The sequence below is a fragment of the Pyrus communis genome, chromosome 6 (assembly GCF_041283825.1).
Source record: "Pyrus communis isolate YQ-2024b chromosome 6, ASM4128382v1, whole genome shotgun sequence".
Taxonomy (NCBI): domain Eukaryota; kingdom Viridiplantae; phylum Streptophyta; class Magnoliopsida; order Rosales; family Rosaceae; genus Pyrus; species Pyrus communis.
This window is the reverse complement of record NC_142570.1, coordinates 20497701-20521347: the sequence shown is the minus strand read 5'-3', so window position 1 is coordinate 20521347 and position 23647 is coordinate 20497701. Positions and strand designations below refer to the sequence as shown.

Below are 23647 nucleotides of genomic sequence, written 5' to 3'. Positions count from 1 at the left end.
CCCATTTTTTTAGAAAAATGAGGATCCCTCTTGTTAAAAGGCATGTGTGTATACTCCTGTTAAAAGGCTTTGTATACACACACACATATATCAGACGACATGCCGACACGCAGTTTTTTACACACATTTTGTAAGAACCACTTCCTTGCAAGTATTAGGCCATGAGAGAACATCTCCTAGAATTTGTACCAGATCTGGTTTATTTGCACAAAATCATCCAGACTTTTCAAAATGATCGATCGGCAATAATCCTGAGAGCTGGGTAGAGAACTTGGGTGAGGAACAGCCTGAAAACCACCAGAATCGGCGATTTCAAGGGGACGACGGTGACAGAAAAGGGTTTGGAGAAAGAGCTCGCGTTCATTTTAATCTTTTTTTAATTCAATTCCCGCTTATATTTGAGCGTTAGGTTTGTGTATCTAAATAACATTACTCTGTTTTTATCATACTTAAGCGAAAAAATAGCAACACTGCCAGCATAAAGGAGAAAATTTCATTAATTGACCTCTAAAATCTAAATGAAGACATTCTCTATCTACATGCTGAGCGGAAAATAGGCAGAGCAAAACATACAGAAAATAATTGCTTAGCATAGAAGAGTGCCAATCTTGCGAAGCAAAAACCAACATATTCATTCCAAGGACTTTAGGAGCCTGAAGAGCGCCGCTGCTTCCCTAATCCGCGAGAACTCTATGCAAAAAGCTTGGACTTCGATGAAAAGATCGTTAACTGCAAGGACAACCATTAATAAAAGTAAGCAACATAACGTTGAGATTAAAAATTGTTCACGTGTTGCTTCAATTGTTCTTACAACTAATGTACTTTGCATCCCATTTAGTGTTTCTACATTAAGCATGCGTGTTCAATCTGAATCAAATGACCAAGATAACATTAAATTGCAAGTAAAGTGTGGCGCTGACCATTGATAATGTTGTTTCGGATAAGGCTCTGAAGAAACACGCAAACTAGTCTCACAAGTCTGTTCTGCATGTATTTATCCTGGTAGTAAAAAAAATTTAAACTGCTTAACAAGTTTACAAAATAAGAGTTTGGTAATGACCAAAAACCATCGTCTGAATACCCTCTCACACAGAGTGACAGAGGAAGAAAGAATTATAATCAAAATGGTTGGTGAAGCAAGCATATGGTGACCCTACGAGTAATATTGTTTCAAGCGTATAAGTGAATACCAAATAAAACCACGGCAACTTTAACAAGTAATAGTTTACACCACAATAAAAGCCAGCCTAATTGAAGAAAGAGAGACACACGTATCTGTTCGTGCCTTCAACTTAGCAAACCAAACCAACCTATACTATTGAGGTTCAATCAGCAAACACTAACACATTGATTTGCTTAACTTTCCTAAAAATGCTAGGCCTTAAAACGAACCTTAAATAGATAAGCCCTCATTTGAACATCTTCAACAAAGAATAGGGGGAAGCAGGATGCTATATATTTGTATATTTTTTAAAGAAAGAGCGCAGAATTTCCTTGTGTTCAAGCAGGCTCCTAATTATTTTTTAAGTTAAACCCTTGCGTGAAATATTTCACCACATATAGTCAAAATCAAGACTTGAACTGTGCCTTTGAATCTCAGAATACCAATAAGCAGAGTCCACAGGCAAGGTGTAAGCAAGTACCTTGATGTTCTTACAGGATGATATACAATTTGTTATGTACAGGTGTATGAACTCGGAAGGAAGATCGACTGCTGTAGTAAGCCTGTTCACCACTTCCATAGAGTGCAGACTCATGTCCATATTGACAAGCACTGTAAAGTATCTGTGGCCACATATAAAAGTTTTACAAAGCATAAAAGCCTTGAAAATGAGGAAGTGAACAGGCTTAAAAGTTTACAAACCAAATAAAAATAATAAGAACAGGCTTAAAAAATAATTTCTGATTCTCTGTATATTTTGACACAAAGTAAATCATAGAGACCAAAAACATACTCCGCTATTTCAGGGGAATTTATCAGCTTGGTGAGGACTTCAACTGCAATTAGGGGATTATTTTCCACCAATTCCTGAAAACAATAATTGAGGAATAATACAAGTGTTAGATTAAATCATATTTATGTTGATGACTGATAGTTATGTGACAACAATTACCGGTAGCTTTCTTGGTGTCAGCCCACAGTGATATACAAGTTTCAGGTCATTTGCCAACTCCGAAAAGACTTGCTGAACAAGGAAAGGGCAAGCATTACGTCATCTCTTCCTTCAAAATTACTGACGTAACAGGTTATCAAATAACATGAACTTTTCAGTAAAATGAGGCCGTCAGAAACCCTTTATCATAAATAATTTATTTTAGCAAGAATAATATTCGGGGGAGGAAGAATGAGACCTTAGGGCCATCACTTTAGCAGACGTGCAACTACTAACTAGAGTATACCCTAGCCACATCTTTATCCCCAGGTTCAAACATAAGACTAAAGTCAAAGATGCTTACAAAGTATCATTTCTAATTGACTCCAAAACTCCAAGGTCCTTACACTAATTAAGCTTCAGCAGATCTTTACATATAAACCTTGGGGTCCAAACAAGAAGGGCCTCCTTTCAAGTTTCAGCGTTTTGTTTTGAGGCTAGGCGTCACTGTGACTTTTAGCCTGGCCAAAATCCTATAAAAAGTAACAATAATAAGTAATTCCATGGCTGGATTGGGTGACCAACGTTCTAACCCTGCCCACTGTTCGGGGTTTCTGATGCTCAATCTCAGTATTGCTTCAGAGTCTTGTTGTACTTAAATCTTTTTTCAGGTCCTGTTCCGCACTGCTTCCTCCCACTTCTATAACTATCGAATTTACTTTACCTCGTCACAACATTTAATACGGGCTATCCTTTCTCTTCAAAATCTAGACAAGCGTGCAGGCAGACAAGGTAATCTCTCCCATAATGAAAAACCCATGTCCTCCTCCTTTGGAAACTCTAACATTTCTTCCCAACCAAATAAATATAAGAATAGCTAAAATACAATAAGTCCACAGAGCTTATGTCCTTTTTCTACCAGCACAGTATTTCACTATTTCTTAAGAAGCCAGAGTGCCCAATTCAATCTCCCCTTAAAAAGGTTATTCCACATTGAATCCACATTTGGGCTACAAAGGAAAGGATGATCAATATGCTTCAGTCTCTTTTTGCCCATAACACAAGAAGGTCAGGTATAAGCATTACGCCTTTTTGTTAATCAACATCTTTAGTATACTCTTGCCATGAACAATCGTCAAGGCAAAGTATGAACCTTACAAGGTACCTTAGCCTTCCAAATCACTAGAATGTGCTGAGAAGGTGTAAAGATGGTTCATCAATATTATCCCCCCCCCCCTCCCCCCCCCCCTCTCTTTTTTATTAGGAACAACCCGACAATGGTTCATACACTAAATCCTAGGACCCACATCACCCAAAGGCGAAACACAAAATGTTTGACTTGACTAAATGATATGAAAATATTCAATCATTCAACATTTGGACTGATACATAGAAGTATAAAGGCATTTTTATATTAAACATGATTATATTGATTAAGATATATTAAATATTATGAAGGGTATACTGTATATACATGTCGACACCTCTTGTTGTGCAGGCGCAAGTGGTCCTTTTAATGCTTTTGCAATCAAGTCCCTGACAGCTGCCCCTCTGCTAGTGTCAATACACATGCCATCATCCCATAAAAGTTCATGATTGTCAACAGGGTTGAGCCACACTAGCTGAAACATGTTTGACAAGCGAAATCAAATGAACAAGTATTCCCTTACAAATAATCAATAAATATACCCTTATGTCTTACTTCATCATCCTGAACTGGGAGCCTTGGTGGAATAGGCCTTTTCCAGTGTGGACCTAACCCTTCCAGCGCTAAATTGGATAGCAAGCCAAGCACTGTCTCGTCTCTATCTCCAGATCCAATTTTAGGTTTTGTTCCAATTTGTAGATCAAACCTAGAACATGAATCCTAATGTCATATGGAGAAAGAGCAAAGAAGACAAAAAAAGATATCCATTGTTAAAGGTCTTACTCTAATGAGTTAACATCACAACCACGAGGAACATCAGGGTCTGCGACCACATTTCTGACAGAACCATCCTTGAATGGAGAAATAAATCGGTCTGGATGGACTTTATCAGCATACTGCTGCTGCAACTGTTCTTGTTGCGGGAATGCCTGAGAGTGAGGACAATTGAAAAATATTTATTATAGACATAGACTGAGAATGTTTCTCAACACACTGTGTAACAAAATCCCTGAATGCAGGTGGATCCTACGTAGGCTTGAAAGTTTACTAATTATGAGTGTATTTAATAGTAAAATATACATAGGTCTACGTAACTTACATGTACTGAAGGATCAAAACTTTTGATGTACTCTGTAGCAGTTTGTTTAAGTATCTGAAAAAGACGATTCTCCTTCAGATAAACATAATCTTGCCAAAAAGGATTCAAGATAAGATGAGGAAGTAACAAAACAAAGTAATACAGCTGCTGGTTACAGTTCACACTGGTGTAGTTAAAATGGTTTCTGATACTAACGTTTCATTTACGTATACTACAAATATCAATGACAACTAATTATAAAACAATGCATCCTGCAAATAAAAACAACCAAGGTTGACAAACTTGAACAGATAATAAACAAGAATTCAGTCTCCTGGTGGGGTTTTTATTTCCTTGTGGAGTTGTTGAGAAAATGAAAGCTGGTATGAATGCTTGCTGAGATATAGGAAAATCAGTTCTCTATCTGACAAAATTTGTAATTTCGAGAGAAGAATCTACAACAAGAATCTTACAACAATAACCAATATAGGAACGAACACAAGATGTGTTTTTTTATCAAAACTTGATGAGCCAACAGCTGCAAGATAAAACTTCAAATTCAGACATCCAAATTTTGATTTGCTTTACAAAAAGAACTCGGTGGCTTCAAAAAATACTTCCAAGCTTAATTAAAATAAAATAAAAAGACCTTAAAATAAAAAATAAAAAATAAAGACTCGTTACAATTAGGAATCATAAAACTTAAAAAGTTTTTCTAAATTACTCTTAATACACTAACAATAGATTCACCCTTTCTTATTTTATCTTCTTTCTATTGAACATCATATGCCACGTGCAATATCTTCGGACCAAACAGGCCTTATGCTTTGACCTGGGCCAACAGGCATAGTCTTGGGCTTCCAAAAGGGTTATTTCTTTTGTAACCAAAGCTGTTACTACCGTCCAAGAAAGGAAGCATGAAACTCAAAGGGTTTATTGTTTTGTAACCAAGCTGTTACTACTGTCCAAGAGAGGAAGCATGAAACCCAAAGGTTTATTCTTTTGTAACCAAGCTGTTACTACTGTCCAAGAGAGGAAGCATGAAACCCAAAGGGTTATTCTTTTGTAACCAAGCTAGTGTCCAAGATAGGAAGCATGAAAATTTTGCGGGTTACAATTCAAAGTAGTATATTAGAACGGGTCTGATGTTAACAATTTACTCGACACTAACAGACATCAATGCTAACCATAACTCATAATTAGCTGCTAAATGCCCCCAATAAGCACACACATCCAACAGGTTAAGTCGGATTCATTGTAAATTTGTAATGCTAATTTAGCAACATTCCTAGGGGAAAAGAAGAAAATAAAAAATTTCATGTTGGTTGGCAGTTTTGTGTCACAGGTACAAACATAAAAGTAAAAGTTTGTAGAAACTAAATCAACAACATAATTTAGATTAACGAATTAAAAGGCTAAACAATAATGGAGAACCTCTTTGCCACCACTAGAGCCATCAGATCCAAATAGTTGTAATAGCTGCAGAACAAGTGCCCTCTCATACTTTTCGGCTTCAACATCACATGCAGCCTGCACCCCAAGCATAAAAGCTCACATTAACAAATTGATTTTTTTTTTTTTTTTTTTTTAATAAGAAAGCAGTTTACAATGTTATTGTACTAAAGCATCAAGAAAGCAACTTAAGTGCCAAATAAACTGTTAAGCATAGATTCAACCTCATATCACTTCAAAGAATGGTCTGTCACTTGCTTAACTATTGCTTCTGTTGAGAATATCGCGTTTAAGAATGGGAAAAACAAGAACAAACTTCGGGAATCGAAAAACAAATAACCAAGATAAATAACACCAAGAATTTACGTGGTTCGGCAATATGTGCCTACGTCCACGGGACAGCAACAACAATCTTTCACTATATCAATAATGAGTACAACCAATAATCTTACCAAATCTCTAGAACTAGGGCTTGACAATAAACCTTGACGATAAACCTGAAAGAACAAGAACAAGAAATACACTATTTCTTTTCTTTTCTCTCACACACACTTTACAATATTCTTTCACTCTAATCCCTTGAGTGGTATACAATTTATTGTTTTGCTCCCTCCTCAAAACTAGTACAATAGCCCCTTTATATTGACATAATAAAGGTCTTCTTCAATAAGGATTACTAATCCTAATTGGAATCTAGTTATGAATCCTTCTCCATTTGAGAAAACAATTTAATCCTCTAAGACTATTAATTCCCAATAGACTTAGGACAACTTATCATGGGCTAGAAAAAACCCAATAATCTCCCCCTCCAGACCATGAGGAAGGTATACCGAAATAGGATTGCTCCTCTTGACCAAACTCCCATTGATTGAACTTTTCATGACCAGACTCCCCCTGATCAAATTACCCATAACCAAGCTCCCCCTGATCGAACTACTCATTAACCAAGACCCTCTTGATTAGACTTCTCTTGACTAGGCTCCCCCTGATCGCAATACCCATCGTCATTGGCAAAGGCAATTAAAGACCTCTTTGCCAGAAAACATCACTTATCGTCATCTTGGTCCAATCAGCATCAGACATACTTGTTGGCTTGCTCTTAACAACTTCAGTAAAGCATGTCCTCCTCTTGATTTCCACGTAACTCAATTAAAGCGGGTTGCACCCTCCATTCTAAACGGATATCAGCCAAATCAGGCTCTGATACCACTTGTTGAGAATATCACTTTTAAGAATGGGAAAAGGAAGAACAAACTCCATAAATCGAAAAACAAATAACCAAGATAAATAACACCAAGAATTTACGTGGTTCGGCAATATGTGCCTCCGTCCACGGGACAGCAACAACAATCTTTCACTATATCAATAATGAGTACGACCAATAATCTTGCCAAATCTCTAGAACTAGGACTTGACGATAAACCTGAAAGAACAAGAACAAGAAATACACTATTTCTTTTCTTTTCTCTCGCACACACTTTACAATATTCTCTCACTCTAATCCCTTGAGTGGTATACAATTTATTGTTTTGCTCCCTCCTCAAAACTAGTACAATAGCCCCTTTATATAGACAAATAAAGGTCTTCTTCAATAAGGATTACTAATCCTAATTGGAATCTAGTTATGAATCCTTCTCCAATTGAGAAAACAATTTAATCCTCTAAGACTATTAATTCCCAAAAGACTTAGGACAACTTATCATGGGCTGGAAAAAACCCCAACAGCTTCAAATTGGTAACAGAATCATAACAAGTAGAAGTATTGAGATGAAAATTAATGATAAATAATTTGAAACCACAAGCTCATCAAACTTTTCATATTTACATTCTCATTGTTCGCTGTGATAATTTCTTCATATAGAAATCTGAAACTGATAGTAGAGTTATCAGCCCAGACTTGATCTAAATGGTCATGTAGGTTATTAGACCAACCAAACCTAAGAATCTTGAAAGTGTGGCCTTCAAACCAATTTATTCAGTTATAGCCAGTGTCTTAGTTGAGTTGAGTCCTTTCTTTTGCATATATCCTAATAGTATTTCTTTTTGTTTTGGGTCATTTAATTGATAAGAATATAATAAACTGAACAATTCAAGTGATTCAATAATCAAAAAGGTGAACGATCAGCAAGAGATCTATTTCAGAGATTATAAAACCGTTGTACACATAGGGGAAAAACAAAGGAAACAACAATCAGTTTTGTTCATAATTTAAATTAGTACTTGACTGAGTCTTAAACAATGAGGCAGATAGCATACATGTAGGTATATTCTCAGTTATATGTTTCATATCTTAGGTGTGATAATGTTCAATATCGAGGATGAGGTTGATATCATGGTAAATGATTCAAAAGAGCCTTTTCAGAGAGAAGTGAGGTTCCTTACAACTTTATGCATATTGGTGCAACATGCATAGCAAATAGATACCAAGAAACTGATTTCAATCAGATACCGATCATTGTTTGTGAACACTAAAGCAACCAAGACTGCCGATTCTTGAAAGACAAATGCGCAATGCTTACGTTTATAAGTAAACTAAAGAACGGATTTGCAGAAGGTTTCTGGGACGAATATGCCTGCTGAAGAATAGTGAACGCAATCAAACGTTGAGTGGAGTTCAGCATCTTCTTGTCCTGCGAAGCATAGCACCAGCTAGTTAGAATCCCACATCACAAAACCCAACATTTTTTTAACACAAAAAAGTTTTCAGTTAATATCAATATAAGTCTTCACTTTGGGTATTCATAATCATACATTCAAATTATAAAAACCCCATAATTGATACGCCATTGCACATAAAACCCTAGCAACATGATGGCAAGGGATCTAGGGTTTTTCTTTCAATTCTGTAAAGAAATGAAATTGGGCACCTCTCAATGCTTGTCCTAAAGCAGGCGCCACGAGGGAGGGAGAGAGAGAGATAGAGAGAGAGAGAGAGAGAGATAGAGAGAGAGACAGAGACAGAGAGACAGAGAGACAGACCTGTAAAAGAAGGGAGAGAGAGAAGCAGGGAATGAATTGGCGGCCATGGGAGAAAAGGGAGTTGAACTCAGAGACGATCTCTTCGATCGGGCGCTGCTCTGCTCTGAGCAGTCCAAACACCGCTTTCGATTCTTCAAAGCCGAGCTTCATCTTCTAGCTTTTCACCAACACCCTCGCAGACGTCGACAGAGCCAGAGAGAGACGAAAGCAAGAAGAAAACTATTTCTTTTCTTTTTCTTTTATTTCTTTTTTATATATTTTATATTTGAAGTTGGAGGAAGAAGAAAGAAAATCAATTATCCATCTGCGTACTGAATCCAGTGTGACGTAAGCAAACTGGTTCGACTTTCAACGGGTTCAACCCATTCCAGACTTCCGGTTCCATTCTTCACGCAGCAAAACAAAATTTTGCCAAATACCAAGGGAGATTTTTCGGTATTATCGGCACACGAGGTGATACACCATATGTCATTATATAAATAGTGATGAATTTTATTTTTTAAGTTATAGATCTTCCTCAATTTGGCCCGATTTCACCTTCAAACGTTCGGTTTGGTACAGATCTACTTAAATTTATTATTAAAATTATATGGTTCAATTGACATCAGATTATGTTCAGTTCCTATGTGTTTATGATTCTCAATAACAAATCATTTGGATATCAAATCAAAATGGTATTTAAAGTTTACTAGTACAATTATTATATTATTAATATCAGATTCAGGATTCTTCGGGATACATATTGTACTGGATCTAATTTTTTCTTTTTCAATTACTCCTGATCTTTGAAATATTAAATGAAGTAGAGTATTGTATGTTTCCCAGGATATATACTTGGAACCATAGTAGGGCTCTACCCAGTTATTCACTCGACCAAATATCTTTTTTTTTTTTATTCTCATAATTATCCATTAATACGACATGCTGCTTTTTCCATTCGTTGCTTTCATGATCACTCGTGGTCTTACAAACTCTACCTATGGTATGGATAAATATTTTGCTTCATACAAAGATAATTTATCAATAATAGCCAAAATTTAACACTCACTTTCATAAATGTCACTTTTTATAAATAAAAAAAAAAATCAAAAACAACAAAAAATTCACATGAATAGACCTAAATGCCCTCAACATCCAAAACCCATTTACATAGAAAAACCAAAACAATTGAATAGATCTCCTCTACATCTTTGTTTGAGGAACTATCATCCCCTATGATGCACGAATACTTTACCTTGGTTGCGTATCCTGTATTCGATCCTTTTCGAATATGATAGTTGCTGGATACTCTCGAATACTCGTCAAATAGATATCATAATTAAGAAACACACTTTGACTTGACGGATACACGTATCCCACATTTGGAATACAAGTATCATGCTTTTACTTTTACACTTCCATATTAGAAATTAAAAAGAAAAAATTAATAAGAGACGGAGCTTTATTTGAAATCAATAAATATGAATTAAGAAGAGCCAACCTCTAATTGAAACTATGAAGACAACTGTCACCCTTCTTTTATATAGACCAAGGGAATTAGATTTCTAACTTTTCTTCTCCAACAAATCAAATGAACTTGAATTTGGATGATCTTGTGTTATCAAAATATGTTCTAAGTTATATATTTTTATTTTATCAAAATATGTTCTAAATTATATATTTTTATCTTTGTTTGTTATTATATAATTTTAATTGCAGTATCTATCGCGTATCATATGTTACTTTTTAGAGATTTTTCGTATCACCGGGTTGTACAATATCGTATCGCCGTATCCGTGTCCATGTTCCACAAATCATCCCCAAATTTCGACCTCTTTTTTATGTTAAGTTGCACAATTTGGGGAGCTAGGAACTCAAGGTTTTGAAATGGAAAGATGGAAGCCCCGAACATCCTTGTATCCCGTACCACCTCCCCATGGTCTGATTTTGTTTGCAGCAACTCAAACTCCTCCAAGCCTAGACCCTTTACTCTTCTTTCTTTTCTTCTATTCATGGTGAGATGGAGTTTCTCAATTTCTGCTGAGGACTTCTTTTTGTTTCCAAGTTACAGTTGGGTTGACATCATGAAATGTGCCTCTCTTTTTTCCTTAATTCTGATAAGGGTACGGACTACGACTCTCCAATAAACAAAAAAATGTGGGAGGTCCCGGGTTTGATACTCCGAAATGGTGAGTATGTTTGATTGTGGTCAAGGGCATGGTGAAATTCTGCATAGACTCTCCGGGTCCGAAATGAATGGCTTGAAACCAGTTATCTCCTCTTTCCAAAAATATAAAATAAAATAACAATCTCAAAAGAGTGAGCCCCATATAGAATAGCGGGCTTTTTGTTCTTGGTTTAAGGTGGACTGGACTGGACTCTCTTTGGTGTTTTGGCAGTGAGATTAAAACGACGTCGTAGCGAACGAAACCCTTCCGATTTGGCTCAGTCGGTTTTGGGCTGCCGAAGCCAAATTTTACGCGCACTTGCACTTTTACAGTAAGCACCTTCTACAACCCTCTCGTTTTCTTCCGTTCTTCCTCCAAAGATCCGATCTAGGGTTTATCTAGGGTTTCTGCTCCATCTCTCTCTCTCTTCTATGACCATGTCCTCTCAGACCCCCGATATCTTGGGCGACCGTCAGTACGGTCAGGACGTCCGCACTCAAAATGGTTCTGCCTCTCTCTCCCATCTGGGTTTTCCATTTTAGGGTTTCGTACTGAAATGCTGCTAATTTTGTCCGACTTTGTTTTGTTGAACACAGTGATGGCCTGCCAAGCTGTTGCAAACATTGTCAAATCTTCACTCGGCCCCGTTGGCCTCGACAAGGTCTCTCTCTCTCTCTCTCTCTCTCTATATATATATATATATATATTTGTATGAGTCTGAGATGTTATGTGCGTTTAAGGTTTCAGTTGGGCTATTACTACTTTATACTTCTTGTAACGTTGTTTGGTGTACTTTACTACTTAAAAGCTTCAAAATATTTAGTCAATGTTTGATTTGTCATCAATAGTTCTTCCGTAGAAGTGCTTTTACTCATTAGTGATTTTGGTAATTTCAAAAATTTTATTGAAACCATATGACATTCCCTTATTTTTCTAAAAAAAATTCACTTCCAAGGAGAAGCAACTTGCTCGTGCTTCTTCATATAATTACTTAAAGTTATTTAATTCTTATATAAATCACTCTTCAATTTTTTCTAAGCACTCTATTAGTGATTTGGCTCGCCCTAATCACTCCTAAACGGGGTCCCCACAAGGGTATGGAGTTTCATTCTTTTAGTTGTTGTCCTTATGGTGAATTTGTATGCTTAAAAATCAATGGTGGAGTTGATGTTTGTCTAATGGAAGGGTTTCAGCTAGTTGAGCGGGCCCCTCATAGTGGAGTCGATGCTTAAAATCACTAGTGAATTCGTATGCCTAATTGTGTAATATTATAAATTATGTATGCATGGGTTTCAGCTAGTTTACTATGTTTATTGATTGGTCATTTCAGATGCTTGTCGATGATATTGGTGATGTGACTATTACTAATGATGGAGCTACTATACTCAAGATGTTAGAAGTTGAGCATCCTGCTGCCAAGGTGTGTGAGAGTTGGTTATTTCTTGCAAATATGATAATATAGATGCGTTTATACATGTCTGACAATGCATTTATACATGTGTAGGTGCTTGTGGAGTTGGCTGAGCTCCAAGATCGAGAAGTTGGAGATGGGACGACATCAGTGGTGATTGTAGCTGCAGAGTTGCTTAAGGTGACCCCACATGCTTTTCTAGAAGCAATATTATGTTCTAAAGGATTTTTTTTTTTTTGTTTTTTTTAACTGGGTAATCGACGATTTGCTTCTAATTCTGCAGAGAGCAAATGATCTTGTAAGGAATAAGATTCACCCAACATCCATAATCAGTGGTTACAGAGTGAGCGCCTCTTCTTGTTTCTTTTTCTATTTTTGATTCAATATTTAGCAACAGCCTATGCTTGTAAAATATTTTGTGGCATATAACATGGTGCTGTTCTTTTGTATTTGAACCGCTTATGTCTGACCGTATCACCCTCTGTGCAGCTTGCTATGAGGGAAGCATGCAAATATGTTGAGGAAAAATTAGCTGTGAAGGTAAGGTTCCTCCAGTAAATTCTTCTTTCAATGTGTGCAGTAAAAGGGTCTCTTGTTATTGGAATAAATTTCACTTTGGCTGTACAGAATACGTGGGAATTCTTTCCTGAATTTTTTTAGAGGTTTGGAAGGATTGCATATAGTGTGGAAAGAATTAATAGTTTTGGACATTCAATTCACTCTTGCCAAAAAGGCTTACTACTCGTACATTCATAGTCATAAGTCATTGATTGTCTCTAGGCCTTAAGCTTTGACATACAGAAATGTGTGGTTCATTTGTAAAACATTTGATACAAAAAATGTTCCTGTTTGTTTAATTGATTGTACCTTGATTTTCTTAGGTTGACAAGCTTGGAAAAGATTCTCTAGTAAATTGTGCAAAGACAAGCATGTCCTCAAAGTTGATAGGCGGTGACAGTGACTTCTTTGCAAATATGGTATGCTATTGTGAATTTATATTTCGTTAGAAATGAATGTTACATAAGTTGAATTTATTTTCTTAAGGGTTAATGTTACTGGATTTGTTACTCATATGAATTCCTTTTCTCATGTAAAGTTAAATAGTTGGCAAATCTTATCTGCGGTTTCAGGAGCAGAAGTTAAATCCATAGTTTTTTTTTTTTTTTTTTTTTTTTTTTCTGTGCATGTTTTAACGATCCTAGTATACAATTGCTTTTTCTAGGTTGTCGATGCAGTACAAGCTGTAAAGATGACCAATGCTCGGGGGGAAGTCAAGTACCCAATCAAGGTTGGTACTTGGTAGTTATGTATACACATGGTCATGAAGTTTCCATCATAAGCTCATATGCCTCCTTATATTATTCTATCTTTTCTTTGTTATTGCTTTAGTACTTTGTCTTAGTTGCTCTTTCTATTTTCAGGGGATTAATGTTTTGAAAGCTCATGGAAAAAGTGCAAGAGATAGCTATCTCTTAACTGGTTATGCACTAAATACAGGCCGTGCTGCACAAGGAATGCCACTTAGAGTTTCCCCTGCAAAGATTGCCTGTCTTGACTTTAATCTTCAGAAAACCAAAATGCAAATGGGTGTCCAAGTTTTAGTTAGTGATCCCAGGGAGCTTGAAAAAATTCGCCAAAGGTGATAAGATGATCGACCTTAATTTATACATCATATCATTGCATGTGTATATCACTTAACCAGCTTTGCAGACCCTGTCCATAGCATGTTGTTGGAGGGTATGAACACAGTTTAGCATGCTGTGGTATAGAATAGGTGATTCTGCTGTGATATTATGTAGTCCTTTTCTCCATACCGCTAAAAAGACTTGGCTCAATCACCCTTTAATCATTGAAATTGTTAGGCCCATATTGAATTATGGAATGTACCTAGGATTCAAAAACTGCTATGAATCCTCAAACATAATGGTAACTGCCTAAAATAGATAGGCTTGGGAAGTTAAGGATGTTACTGATCATTGCTTACACTTGGGAAAGGATTTGAATCACTTTTTCTGTATTGATGATTATCATTATGTTAAAAAGCCATCTATTGATGCTTTATTGTGTGTTTGGTAATGTATTGGTGATATGTATATCTCTACAGAGAAGCTGATATGACAAAAGAGCGTATTGAAAAACTTCTGAAAGCTGGAGCAAATGTTATTCTGACTACCAAGGGGATTGACGACATGGCACTCAAGGCAAGATTCTTTTGTATTTGTTTCTCTAACTATTTTAGATAAGCCACTACTGATATTCAATTTTTCAGTTCTAGATTATTAGCACTCCAAAAAGATCATCCTGCAGTCCTTCCCCTTTTATTTTGTTTGTTACTAAGGAGTGCAGGAAGACTTTGATGGAGTGCCAATAGCAGATCCCTTATTATCATTTTTTTTTTAATTTAATATTATGGTTAATGTTAGCTTGGTCATACACCTTTGGACCAGGCCAAAAATTTGAATGGCTGAACACTCACGGTTAATGTTTTTGGTGATACTTTTTTTGTAGGTTCCTCTCTTATTTGAAAATTGTGTAATCTTTATGATATGTTACTCTTATCCACTTCAATACATCTTTATGACTATAAAATATGCTGTTGTTTAATACAAAAATGCAGAAGCTTGAGGTCTCAAAGTAACCATGTTATGAAACTAATGAGTAGTTGTACTGTCTTTATTTTAACTTCTTTGTTGTTCTTTGGCATACAAAGAAATATGATTTATATATTGGCGGTGTGGGTATATGTAGAGTCCTCTATGTGGCTTCACTGTTGTTAGTGTGCAATCTATCTACAATGAGTGGTTTATCAATGCACCGGGTGTATTAAGCTCATCAATTGCATTAACTTTATATCCTTGATTGTTTTTTCAGTATTTTGTGGAGGCTGGGGCTATCGCTGTAAGACGTGTTCAGAAAGAAGATATGCGCCATGTTGCTAAGGCTACAGGTGCAACAATGGTAATATTCTTCATGTCTTCTCGAATAATATAATTGTCTTGCAGAGTAATTTTCCTTTGGAATCATTTTGGAGTTCAGCTATCACTCGTGTTCAATGGAAATGGTTTCTTTTGCAATTCTATTTTCCTTTGGAATCATCACGTGTCATATCCTAATCATCAGCCTATAAATTGAAAACAATACATGAATATGTAAATTTTTTTTGTGAAGAACCTAAACCCAAATTTAGGGTGGAATACTTGATAACAGTATATCATTGGACTCTTGAAAACAGTACGTCGGTATACTACTAAACAATTTTTAATTGAAAACAATCAATCAGTGGACTACTTGTTCACTCATGTTGTATTTGTTTTTTATTGTCAAAAAGTAGATCCATATGCTGTATAACTATGTCATCTTGTGTTTTTTTATCTGTAGGTTTCAACTTTCGCTGATATGGAAGGGGAGGAAACATTCGATACGTCACTTCTTGGATCTGCCGATGAAGTTGTAGAGGAGCGCATTTCTGATGATGATGTGATTTTGATAAAAGGAACAAAAAATAACAGTGCGGTGAGTGAGTTCAATTAAATTTTTAACATTTTTCCCTGCTTGACTTGAGTTCTTATTCCTGAAGTTTTTGTGAAGTTTATGCATTTATGTGTAGGATATGACTTAAGATAACTGCGCATGACCGTGACCAATCTATTCAAGAAGTAATGAAGTTACACGAGTATGACATTTTCTATAATCATATCGTATATTATTTTCAGGTGTCATTGATCCTCAGAGGTGCAAATGACTATATGCTTGATGAGATGGAAAGAGCCCTTCATGATGCTTTGTCTATTGTCAAGAGGACTCTAGAATCTAACATGGTAAAATTTGGCACTTCCTGAGTTCTTTCTCCAGTGTTTAAAATGGGTTGGTGATCTTTTCTTTTAATGGTGTGCATTGTTTAGTAGTGGTGATAAATTAATTATTTTTTTTCTTTAATTATTATGATTGCAAGAAATTTATGGAATACATTGTCTTTGAGTATTTGTGGTCCTTTTCTTTTAAAAGATATCGTAGATCCTATATCAGCAACTGGATTGTTGATGCTTTTGTCCCTTTCCTCCCTTTACTTGGGCTTTTCAATGAGATAACACATGGTAACATCTATTTAATACATCAATGACAAGAAAAGGATCATAACATTTTAAATTCACACTCTCCTGAACTAAATTATTTTTGCTGCTATTTGCTATTAATAAGGTACTTTTTCATGATAAATGGATTTTATGTCTGTTTACTTGATTTGTGCAATGCAATTTTTTTTTTTGTAGATTCTTCCGAATCATGAGTGCATGTGTTTGTGCGTGTGTGTGTGTGTTGGGTGGGGGAGGTGTGGGAGAACTTGAAATGTATTTTTCAACGGAAAGAAAAAGATAAAACTGGGAAGGTTTCACCACCAAGCTTGATGATCGTGGGTTCTTTATGAGTTTCTTGTTATTTACATTCATTGGTATATTACCGTACAGGTGGTACCAGGTGGAGGTGCAGTTGAGTCCGCATTGTCTGTGTATTTGGAGAGTTTTGCTACAACATTAGGATCACGTGAGCAGTTGGCAATTGCTGAGTTTGCTGAAGCTTTGTTGATTATACCAAAGGTTCTAAACATCTTAGAGCATGTTGTGTTTTAGTGGTCTTTCTGCAATTCTCGTCTGTTAACGGTGTTTGTATTGTGACTTTTATCTGGTTTAGGTGCTTGCCGTCAATGCCGCCAAGGATTCTACAGATCTAGTTTCAATACTACGGGCCAACCACCACAGGGCACAAACCAAGGCAACAACCAAGACTGACAAGAAGGATAAGGATTATTCTAGGTATTCTGATTATTGCCATGGCAATTCTTCCCGATTGCACATTTTTTTTCTTTTGGGGAATGCTTACTGTCAGTGTTGATTTTCTTTTTGGTTTACGTAGTCCTCTTTGTTTATGGTGTCTTTATATTGAATTTTATGGCATTGTGATTATGCATGCAACTGAAATTATTCTGTCTTGGATGCATAGATTGCACATTCTTCGACTGCATACTTATCGGGATTGCTTTAAAATTGTTGCAGCATGGGCTTAGACCTATTAAAGGGAGAAGTTCGTAACAACCTTGAAGCCGGAGTCATTGAGCCTGCAATGAGTAAAGTGAAGATAATTCAGGTACAAAATCCTAGATACAAATCAGTAATAATTTTGGATAAGTCTTGTTCAATTAACAGCCTTACAATGTTTGTTAACTCGAAACATTTTTTGTTTGGCAGTTTGCTACTGAAGCAGCTATTACCATTCTCCGAATTGATGACATGATCAGGCTAGTCAAGGATGAAAGTCAAGAGGGCTAAGATGCGTGTAGTACCATTTGACCCTCTGATTTTGAAGCAGAAGGGTGGGAAGCGAATCTGTGCTCGGAGAGGATTTTACAGTTTATATTCGTTCCATGCGCTAAAGATGGAGGATTTTGTTCGTGTGGTTGTGTGTGGGAATTGCTATTAAACTCTAATTTTCGGCAAACGGTTTTCTAGTTGAAGGGAGTGGGTTTGGGTGTGATGGAGAACGGATGGTGGCTTTCCCCTTTGAACACACAAACGTGAAATGTTTTGTATGATTAGGTGACTGGATGATTGTACTGGCTATATTTTCGAAACATAAATATCAAACTTTTTCGGTAGCGAAATGGCGTGGTCCTTTTTTAGCTTCTATAACTTTTATACATGTTGAACGATTTTCTGTATCGAAATGATTTTCGAAACATACTCGTTTGCTCCTCCTTGGGGGACGAGGGGACTCGGACCAGAACAAGAACTCGGGTGCAGGGGCGAACCTTTTAAACCCGTTCAACAACAAGCGACTCTAAACACTCCCGATTGTTAGCCGATAGAAAACGCTTATCAGAACCTAAGGTTATCTCATAAGCTAAACAAATTCAGTTTCTTTGGAACCCAAAAATTAAGCCAGTCAGTCCAATGAACGCGCCCCAATTGGTGGTGCAGCGCCCGCAAGCGTGTTTGTTTGAGGAGGGTTTTTCCGAAAGCAGATGGATGCCAAAATCTTGTTCCAAAATTTTCAATGACTAGGAGTATGACCTCTTGTTGTTTGGCTCGTTGGTTTAATGACTTGCGATATATTTTGACCCCATCAATATGAAACTACATCTTTATCTTCTTATATATAAAGTCAAGGGCCCAATGAACAGTGTTTTTTGCTGTCACAAGTTTCACCAAAAATAATTGGATAGAAATGCCCATCAAACAAAAAACTTCAAAAGCAATCCAAAATAATGCATCAAATGTGGCAAGGGTATTTTCATCATTTTAACAGTATTTTTTTTAATAATTAATTTTTTTTGCATAGTTTTTGTAAGTTTGTAAGGCTAGCAATAATATGATTTAATAAGTTGTTTATTAAATATTATTTTCTCTATTTTTTAAACACGTTCAAAACATTTTAAGAGTCGCGTAATACCAGTTATAAAAAAAGGTCTTTCGCACGCGAATAATAATGTGATTAAATTAGTTGTCAAATGATTGTTTTTTTTTTTTTTTTGAACCAACCATATTATCCACACTAAGGGTGAGGGGGTGAGCTTAGCCTCACAATGGGCTAATAATAATGTGATTCAATCAGTTGTTTATTAAATATTATTTTCTCTATTTCTAATGTAAATTCAATAGAGACCGATTTTATTATGTGGATTCAACTGCTTTAATTGGTTTATTAGGGGTTTCTTCAAATATTTGACTTTTCTTTTGTCAATTTACGCATATAAATACACCAAAAAAGGCTAGTGTAAAACAAAACTAGTCGTTATATCGTATTTAACTGCTCAAGTGTGCTCTAATTATGTTTTATTTATTTCTTTTTATTATTTAAGGAAATATATCAGTGAGACTGCTAAAATTGATAAACAATAATCACATGCTCTTCCTTGAAGCGAGTGGACGACGCCTTGTGGCTCGGAAGTATCATTGACTAAGCGGTTTACTGATATGTTTTTCTTTTCACCTGTTTCTCTTACTGAATTGATAATTACGATTTCTTTGAGAAACAACACCACCACCACAATCACCGCCACCATAATTTTCTTTTGATAGGCGATCCTAAATCTTTTCAATCCAAGAAGATCGGAGAATCTATACATACAAAAATAGTTAATATTCTAATATAATTTCAAACTTCCAAATGAGTTGTAACTCCCACTATCCTTGCACTCAAACAAACAAAAAAGAAAAACACTTGTAAATTCCTCCCTCATCCTTATCTCTCCATTCTTTGGTGGTGATTTAAAATTTTGCAAGCGTAGCATTTCCATGTGTGCCTAAGATTTCCCATATGTAGATCGTACAACGAACAAGTGGGGAAAATTCGAAGAAATCGAAAAATCGTACCGAATCCATTCCATAAACAACCTCTTCTCTTTTGCCATAAAATCACATTGTGACTCTCACATTCTTCACAATATATAGTCAGAGCAACCCTCTCTCTCTCCCTGGAATTTTTCCTTGGTAAAAAAAAATCTCTGGTCCTTCTCCCCCACCTCAAATGGAGGACGTTTTCGTTAGAGTGCTCTGAACCATCTTCCTCTTCATCTTGGCCTTCAAATGCCTCTAAACTGTCTTCTTTTTCTCAACGATACCAAAATCCAAGGCAAAGCAGGTCAAGATTTGCCTTTGTTGTAATTGTGCACAAACAAATTCAGTCTAGGAGTTCTTTTAATACATGAAGTGGAAAGCTCTAGAATGACGGTTTTGAAAATAAACTCTGGACCCAAATATGTATGTGGGGTTTGAACTCTCACGCACACAGATATAGGTCCGCAATTTATTTTCAAAATTGTCGTTCTAGAGCCTTCCACTTCATGTATAAAAAACACCGCAAGACTGAGTTTGTTTGTGCACAATTACAAAAAAGTTATATCATGATCTGTTTTTCTTTAGGTTTTGGTTTGGTTGAGAAAAAGATGCTAGTTTGAAGGTCAAGATAAAGAGGAAGAAGGTATTAGCTTTTCTATTGCTTATCAAATCTATGATTTACTAAAATTACATATTCGACCACGATATTTTCACTATTTCTTGTTAATTTTTAATTTTAAGGATTAATATTGTAAATGCGTGCATTGTAATTATTTTTATTTTATTTCCTACAATTGTTTTCAACAAGCATTTTTTATTGCACGTGTTTTAATTATTGTTTGAGGAGAGAGAAATGAAAGAAAATGTATGAATTAAAACTTGGGACATGTTTTAGTCCAATTTGTTTTTAGTTTGTAATTTTTCCTTCTGTGCTAGAATTAAAGGGGAAATACAAGAGAGAAACGGGTGATGTAGAAGAGTGGAGGAGTGGTGGTGAGGGAGATGTAGAAAACAAGTATAAGAAAAGGCATACAAAATGAAAACTCACGAAGTTCGTAATACATTGCTTTTAATGATTGTGCGATATATGTTGACAATTAATACGAAAGTAAAGATAAAAGTCGTTATAGTGTATTTAACAGTTCACGTGCCTCATGATAACTAATTAAAATAAATAATAAGTAAATGTTGAAGATCGAATGTTTTAAAGATGTTTTAAGATATTGCAATTGACCCCAAATTTGAGGTAATAAATTGTAATTTACCCTATTTAAGGGGGGTGTAGGCAAATTAGGATTTTAATAGATTTTAAAATTCGGGTGTAGTCCATTAAGATTTTAAAAGACTTTGAAATCATGGTGTAGTCAAATTAGGATTTAACAGGATTTTAAAGAATACATCCAAATCCACCGATAGTTGATTAGGATTTTAAAAACATCCACAAATGTCTAGGTGTAGTCAAAATACCAGTGATTTTCTAGGATTTTAATAAGTGAAGGATTTTGATGGATTTGAGGATGGTGGTATAAATATCAAATGCCATCAAGAATCCAACCCTTCCCCCTTTGATTTCTGATTTCTTTTCATGCTCTAGAATTAGAACAGTCTTCCTCTTTGAGTAATGACTGTTGGTTTTCTTTGATTTCTGATTCCCTCATCCCTCATCCTTTAACATATTGCTTTTCTCTTCCAAATTCTTGTATGGTCCTATTTTTATTATTTCACAAAATACTGTTACTGTTGTTGGTGTGTAAGTAATGACTGTTGGTTTATTTGTGATAATTGTTTAGGCCAAATCACAGATTTTGTGACTTTGCGAATTTGTGATGATTGTTTAGGCCAGCTATTTCTTCCATCCCATAATAACCCACTCTATTTTGCATGGTCTCTGCAATACTTTCAATCCGAGCTTAATTACTTAAGGAGGAACCCTAATTTGGGTTCATGCCAAATTGTTCTTTATATAGGTGTTTGGACTAGAGGTGGGCAAACGGGCCCTAGGCCTGCGGGGCGAGCCGGTTCTATGCGGTTCGGGGTGGGTGCAAAGGCCTGAGAAAACGGGGCCCCAGCTGGGCCCGTTTCTCCCTATTCTCACTATTAGTAGTTTGTTCACTTGGCCCAAAATCACGTTACTTTCCCTCACCCGTGACCCACACCCTTTTTCCCTCATGTTTGCAATCAACCTCACTTTCTATCTGTAACATTTGAACTCTCTCTCTAAGCTTTGAGAAGGAGACCACCATCACCCACGCCATTTTTGTACAAATCAAACCCCCAAACTTCTACTTTCGAGACTTATGGGACACAAGGAATTATATGGTGGTTTTGCATGCACCATTGGAGCACTGTGAGGTGTTCTTCCATGGAGTCCGAAAGCTTTAAGCTCTACTTCGAACTCAGGTGAGGCTACCTCTTTTCTATTTAAGATTATCTGAGTTGTTCTTGATGTGTTGTGATTTTGAGGTTGGGGCGTGTCATCTATTGTGTTGTTTTAAGGCCTAAGGTTACTGATTCAGGGGTTTTCTATAATGGTGGATTGAATGGCTAGCAGGTGTTGGGTGGTGTCTCTACCGATACAAAACTCAGCATCGTCTTCATCATCGCGGTCCGATCATCGATCATCATCGTTGCTGCCGCCGTCGTCGTCATCTTACTCAAAAGTCGACAAGCAAAGGAAATCGGACTATGGTGCTGCCAACAAAGGGTTTGGGTGGGGAAAAAAAAAAAAAAAAACAGAGGACCCGTGTACCTGGCCCAAACTGGCTAGTTTCAAATGGGTCAGGTTAGGTCTGGTTCCAGTGATCAGATTTGCAACGCCCGGCCTGGCCCAACCCGTTTCCTTTTGAAGCGAGTCCAATCCAATCCCTCCAAATTTGGGCCCAGCCCGGCCCATGCCCACCCCTAGTTTGGACCCAAAATTACACCATCGGTCTAAGTAATCGAGACCGTTGAATGAGTAAAGTTCTAGATCGTCGCATGAGTAAAATATCAAGGTGTTCGAATACAATCACATTTGTGATACTGAGGTCACTTAACCAGGCCTAAGATCATGCATGCTAGCATGTTGTTATTCATTATTCGTTATTATTCTTTGGATAAAGGATTGAAATGGGATAATAGGATGCAAATGATATCTCCAAGCAAGCAGTGTGATTCAAATGGGCTTGGGATTCTTGTCATCGGATTGGAGCACCATAGGGGTCAATCAGAATTGTTGGGATGCATGGTCTTCATGCATGTATAGGTAACTTGCAGATGAGATGAATTCCAGTAGCAAATTGGATAGGCATCTGCAACGTGTGGGGCATATGGGCATTGAGAAAAGCAAGGTGATTATTTTGGGAAGTGAATAGAACCGTGTGTGATTGTCCAACTAATTCAGTGATGGGATAAAAGATAAGTCAAAGTTGGAATGAAATGGATTAGCATGCAGAGTCCCCATTTGTCGTCCAGATTCGCATATAGTCATCATTTTATTTCTCATAACATTCCATTACTGAGTCTTCATGTGCAATTGAGATGCTCTGTTTATCATTCAAGCTGCGCCAAGCAAGTACATCAGCCTTATAAATACAAAGCGACGCACATCATAAAAAGCCCCCTTCAAATTAACACACAAATTGCCCTGCGCAAAGCTTCTCCACAACCTTTGATATTTTATCCTCTTCCCATTTCTTCATGCCAACACATCTTCAGTTTGGATAAACAGCATTGTGAAGGCAACCGGCGACATCTTCAGTTCGGATAGACAGCACTGGAGCTGTAAAATCAGCTAACCGAGGAGCACATTCAGTTTGGATTGATAGCACTGCTTCAAGGTCGACTGGTTATTTATCCAAGTCTTGGTCAACAAGGATTTTCAAGTCCTTATTGGTAGAGGTCATCTCATTAGCCTTCTCGTCGAAGTGAGGTGTTACTAGGTTACTACGTTCAGCACATTAAAAGCCGAATTGAAATTGAATTTTGCATAACTAGCAGCCTTGTCTTTAGGCTTTAGAACCCGAAAGTCAAG

The 23647-nt window shown here is 36.6% G+C and overlaps 2 protein-coding genes and 1 long non-coding RNA gene across 3 annotated transcripts; 2 read left to right on the top strand and 1 right to left on the bottom strand.

The window, feature by feature from the left end:
* Positions 1-479: 479 nt before the first annotated feature.
* On the bottom strand, positions 480-9132 carry LOC137711388 (uncharacterized). The gene is made up of 12 exons (XM_068450624.2): positions 8750-9132; positions 8290-8400; positions 5753-5848; positions 4340-4393; positions 4024-4169; positions 3796-3946; positions 3578-3715; positions 2115-2186; positions 1956-2029; positions 1644-1785; positions 921-999; positions 480-729 (listed from the first exon to the last, which is right to left on the bottom strand). The coding sequence occupies exons 1-12, from the start codon at positions 8897-8899 to the stop codon at positions 632-634; spliced, it is 1311 nt and encodes a 436-aa protein (XP_068306725.2). The 5' UTR covers positions 8900-9132; the 3' UTR covers positions 480-631.
* A 1917-nt stretch (positions 9133-11049) lies between these two features.
* LOC137710326 (T-complex protein 1 subunit alpha) lies at positions 11050-17960 on the top strand. The gene is made up of 17 exons (XM_068449273.2): positions 11050-11400; positions 11493-11557; positions 12227-12316; positions 12401-12487; positions 12591-12650; positions 12797-12847; positions 13189-13284; positions 13530-13595; positions 13729-13946; positions 14412-14508; positions 15179-15265; positions 15686-15820; positions 16021-16125; positions 16771-16899; positions 16994-17115; positions 17356-17446; positions 17548-17960. Exons 1-17 carry the CDS (start codon positions 11328-11330, stop codon positions 17626-17628), a joined length of 1653 nt encoding a protein of 550 aa, XP_068305374.1. The 5' UTR covers positions 11050-11327; the 3' UTR covers positions 17629-17960.
* A 3758-nt stretch (positions 17961-21718) lies between these two features.
* LOC148696423 (uncharacterized) lies at positions 21719-23067 on the top strand. The gene is made up of 2 exons (XR_015963826.1): positions 21719-22035; positions 22187-23067. It is a non-coding gene; the product is annotated as an uncharacterized LOC148696423 (long non-coding RNA).
* The last annotated feature ends 580 nt before the right edge of the window (positions 23068-23647 follow it).

Bases quoted from the DNA above. Each gene is read 5' to 3' on its own strand.
- LOC137711388 (XM_068450624.2), bottom strand. From the start codon at position 8,899: ATGAAGCTCGGCTTTGAAGAATCGAAAGCGGTGTTTGGACTGCTCAGA. The intron at 5,849-8,289 runs GTAAGCATTGCG...CTTGGGGTGCAG, and splicing joins TCTTTAGTTTACTTATAAAC to GCTGCATGTGATGTTGAAGC. The intron at 2,030-2,114 runs GTAATTGTTGTC...TATTGTTTTCAG, and splicing joins TGACACCAAGAAAGCTACCG to GAATTGGTGGAAAATAATCC.
- LOC137710326 (XM_068449273.2), top strand. From the start codon at position 11,328: ATGACCATGTCCTCTCAGACCCCCGATATCTTGGGCGACCGTCAGTAC. The intron at 11,401-11,492 runs GTTCTGCCTCTC...TGTTGAACACAG, and splicing joins GGACGTCCGCACTCAAAATG to TGATGGCCTGCCAAGCTGTT. The intron at 12,651-12,796 runs GTGAGCGCCTCT...CCCTCTGTGCAG, and splicing joins CCATAATCAGTGGTTACAGA to CTTGCTATGAGGGAAGCATG.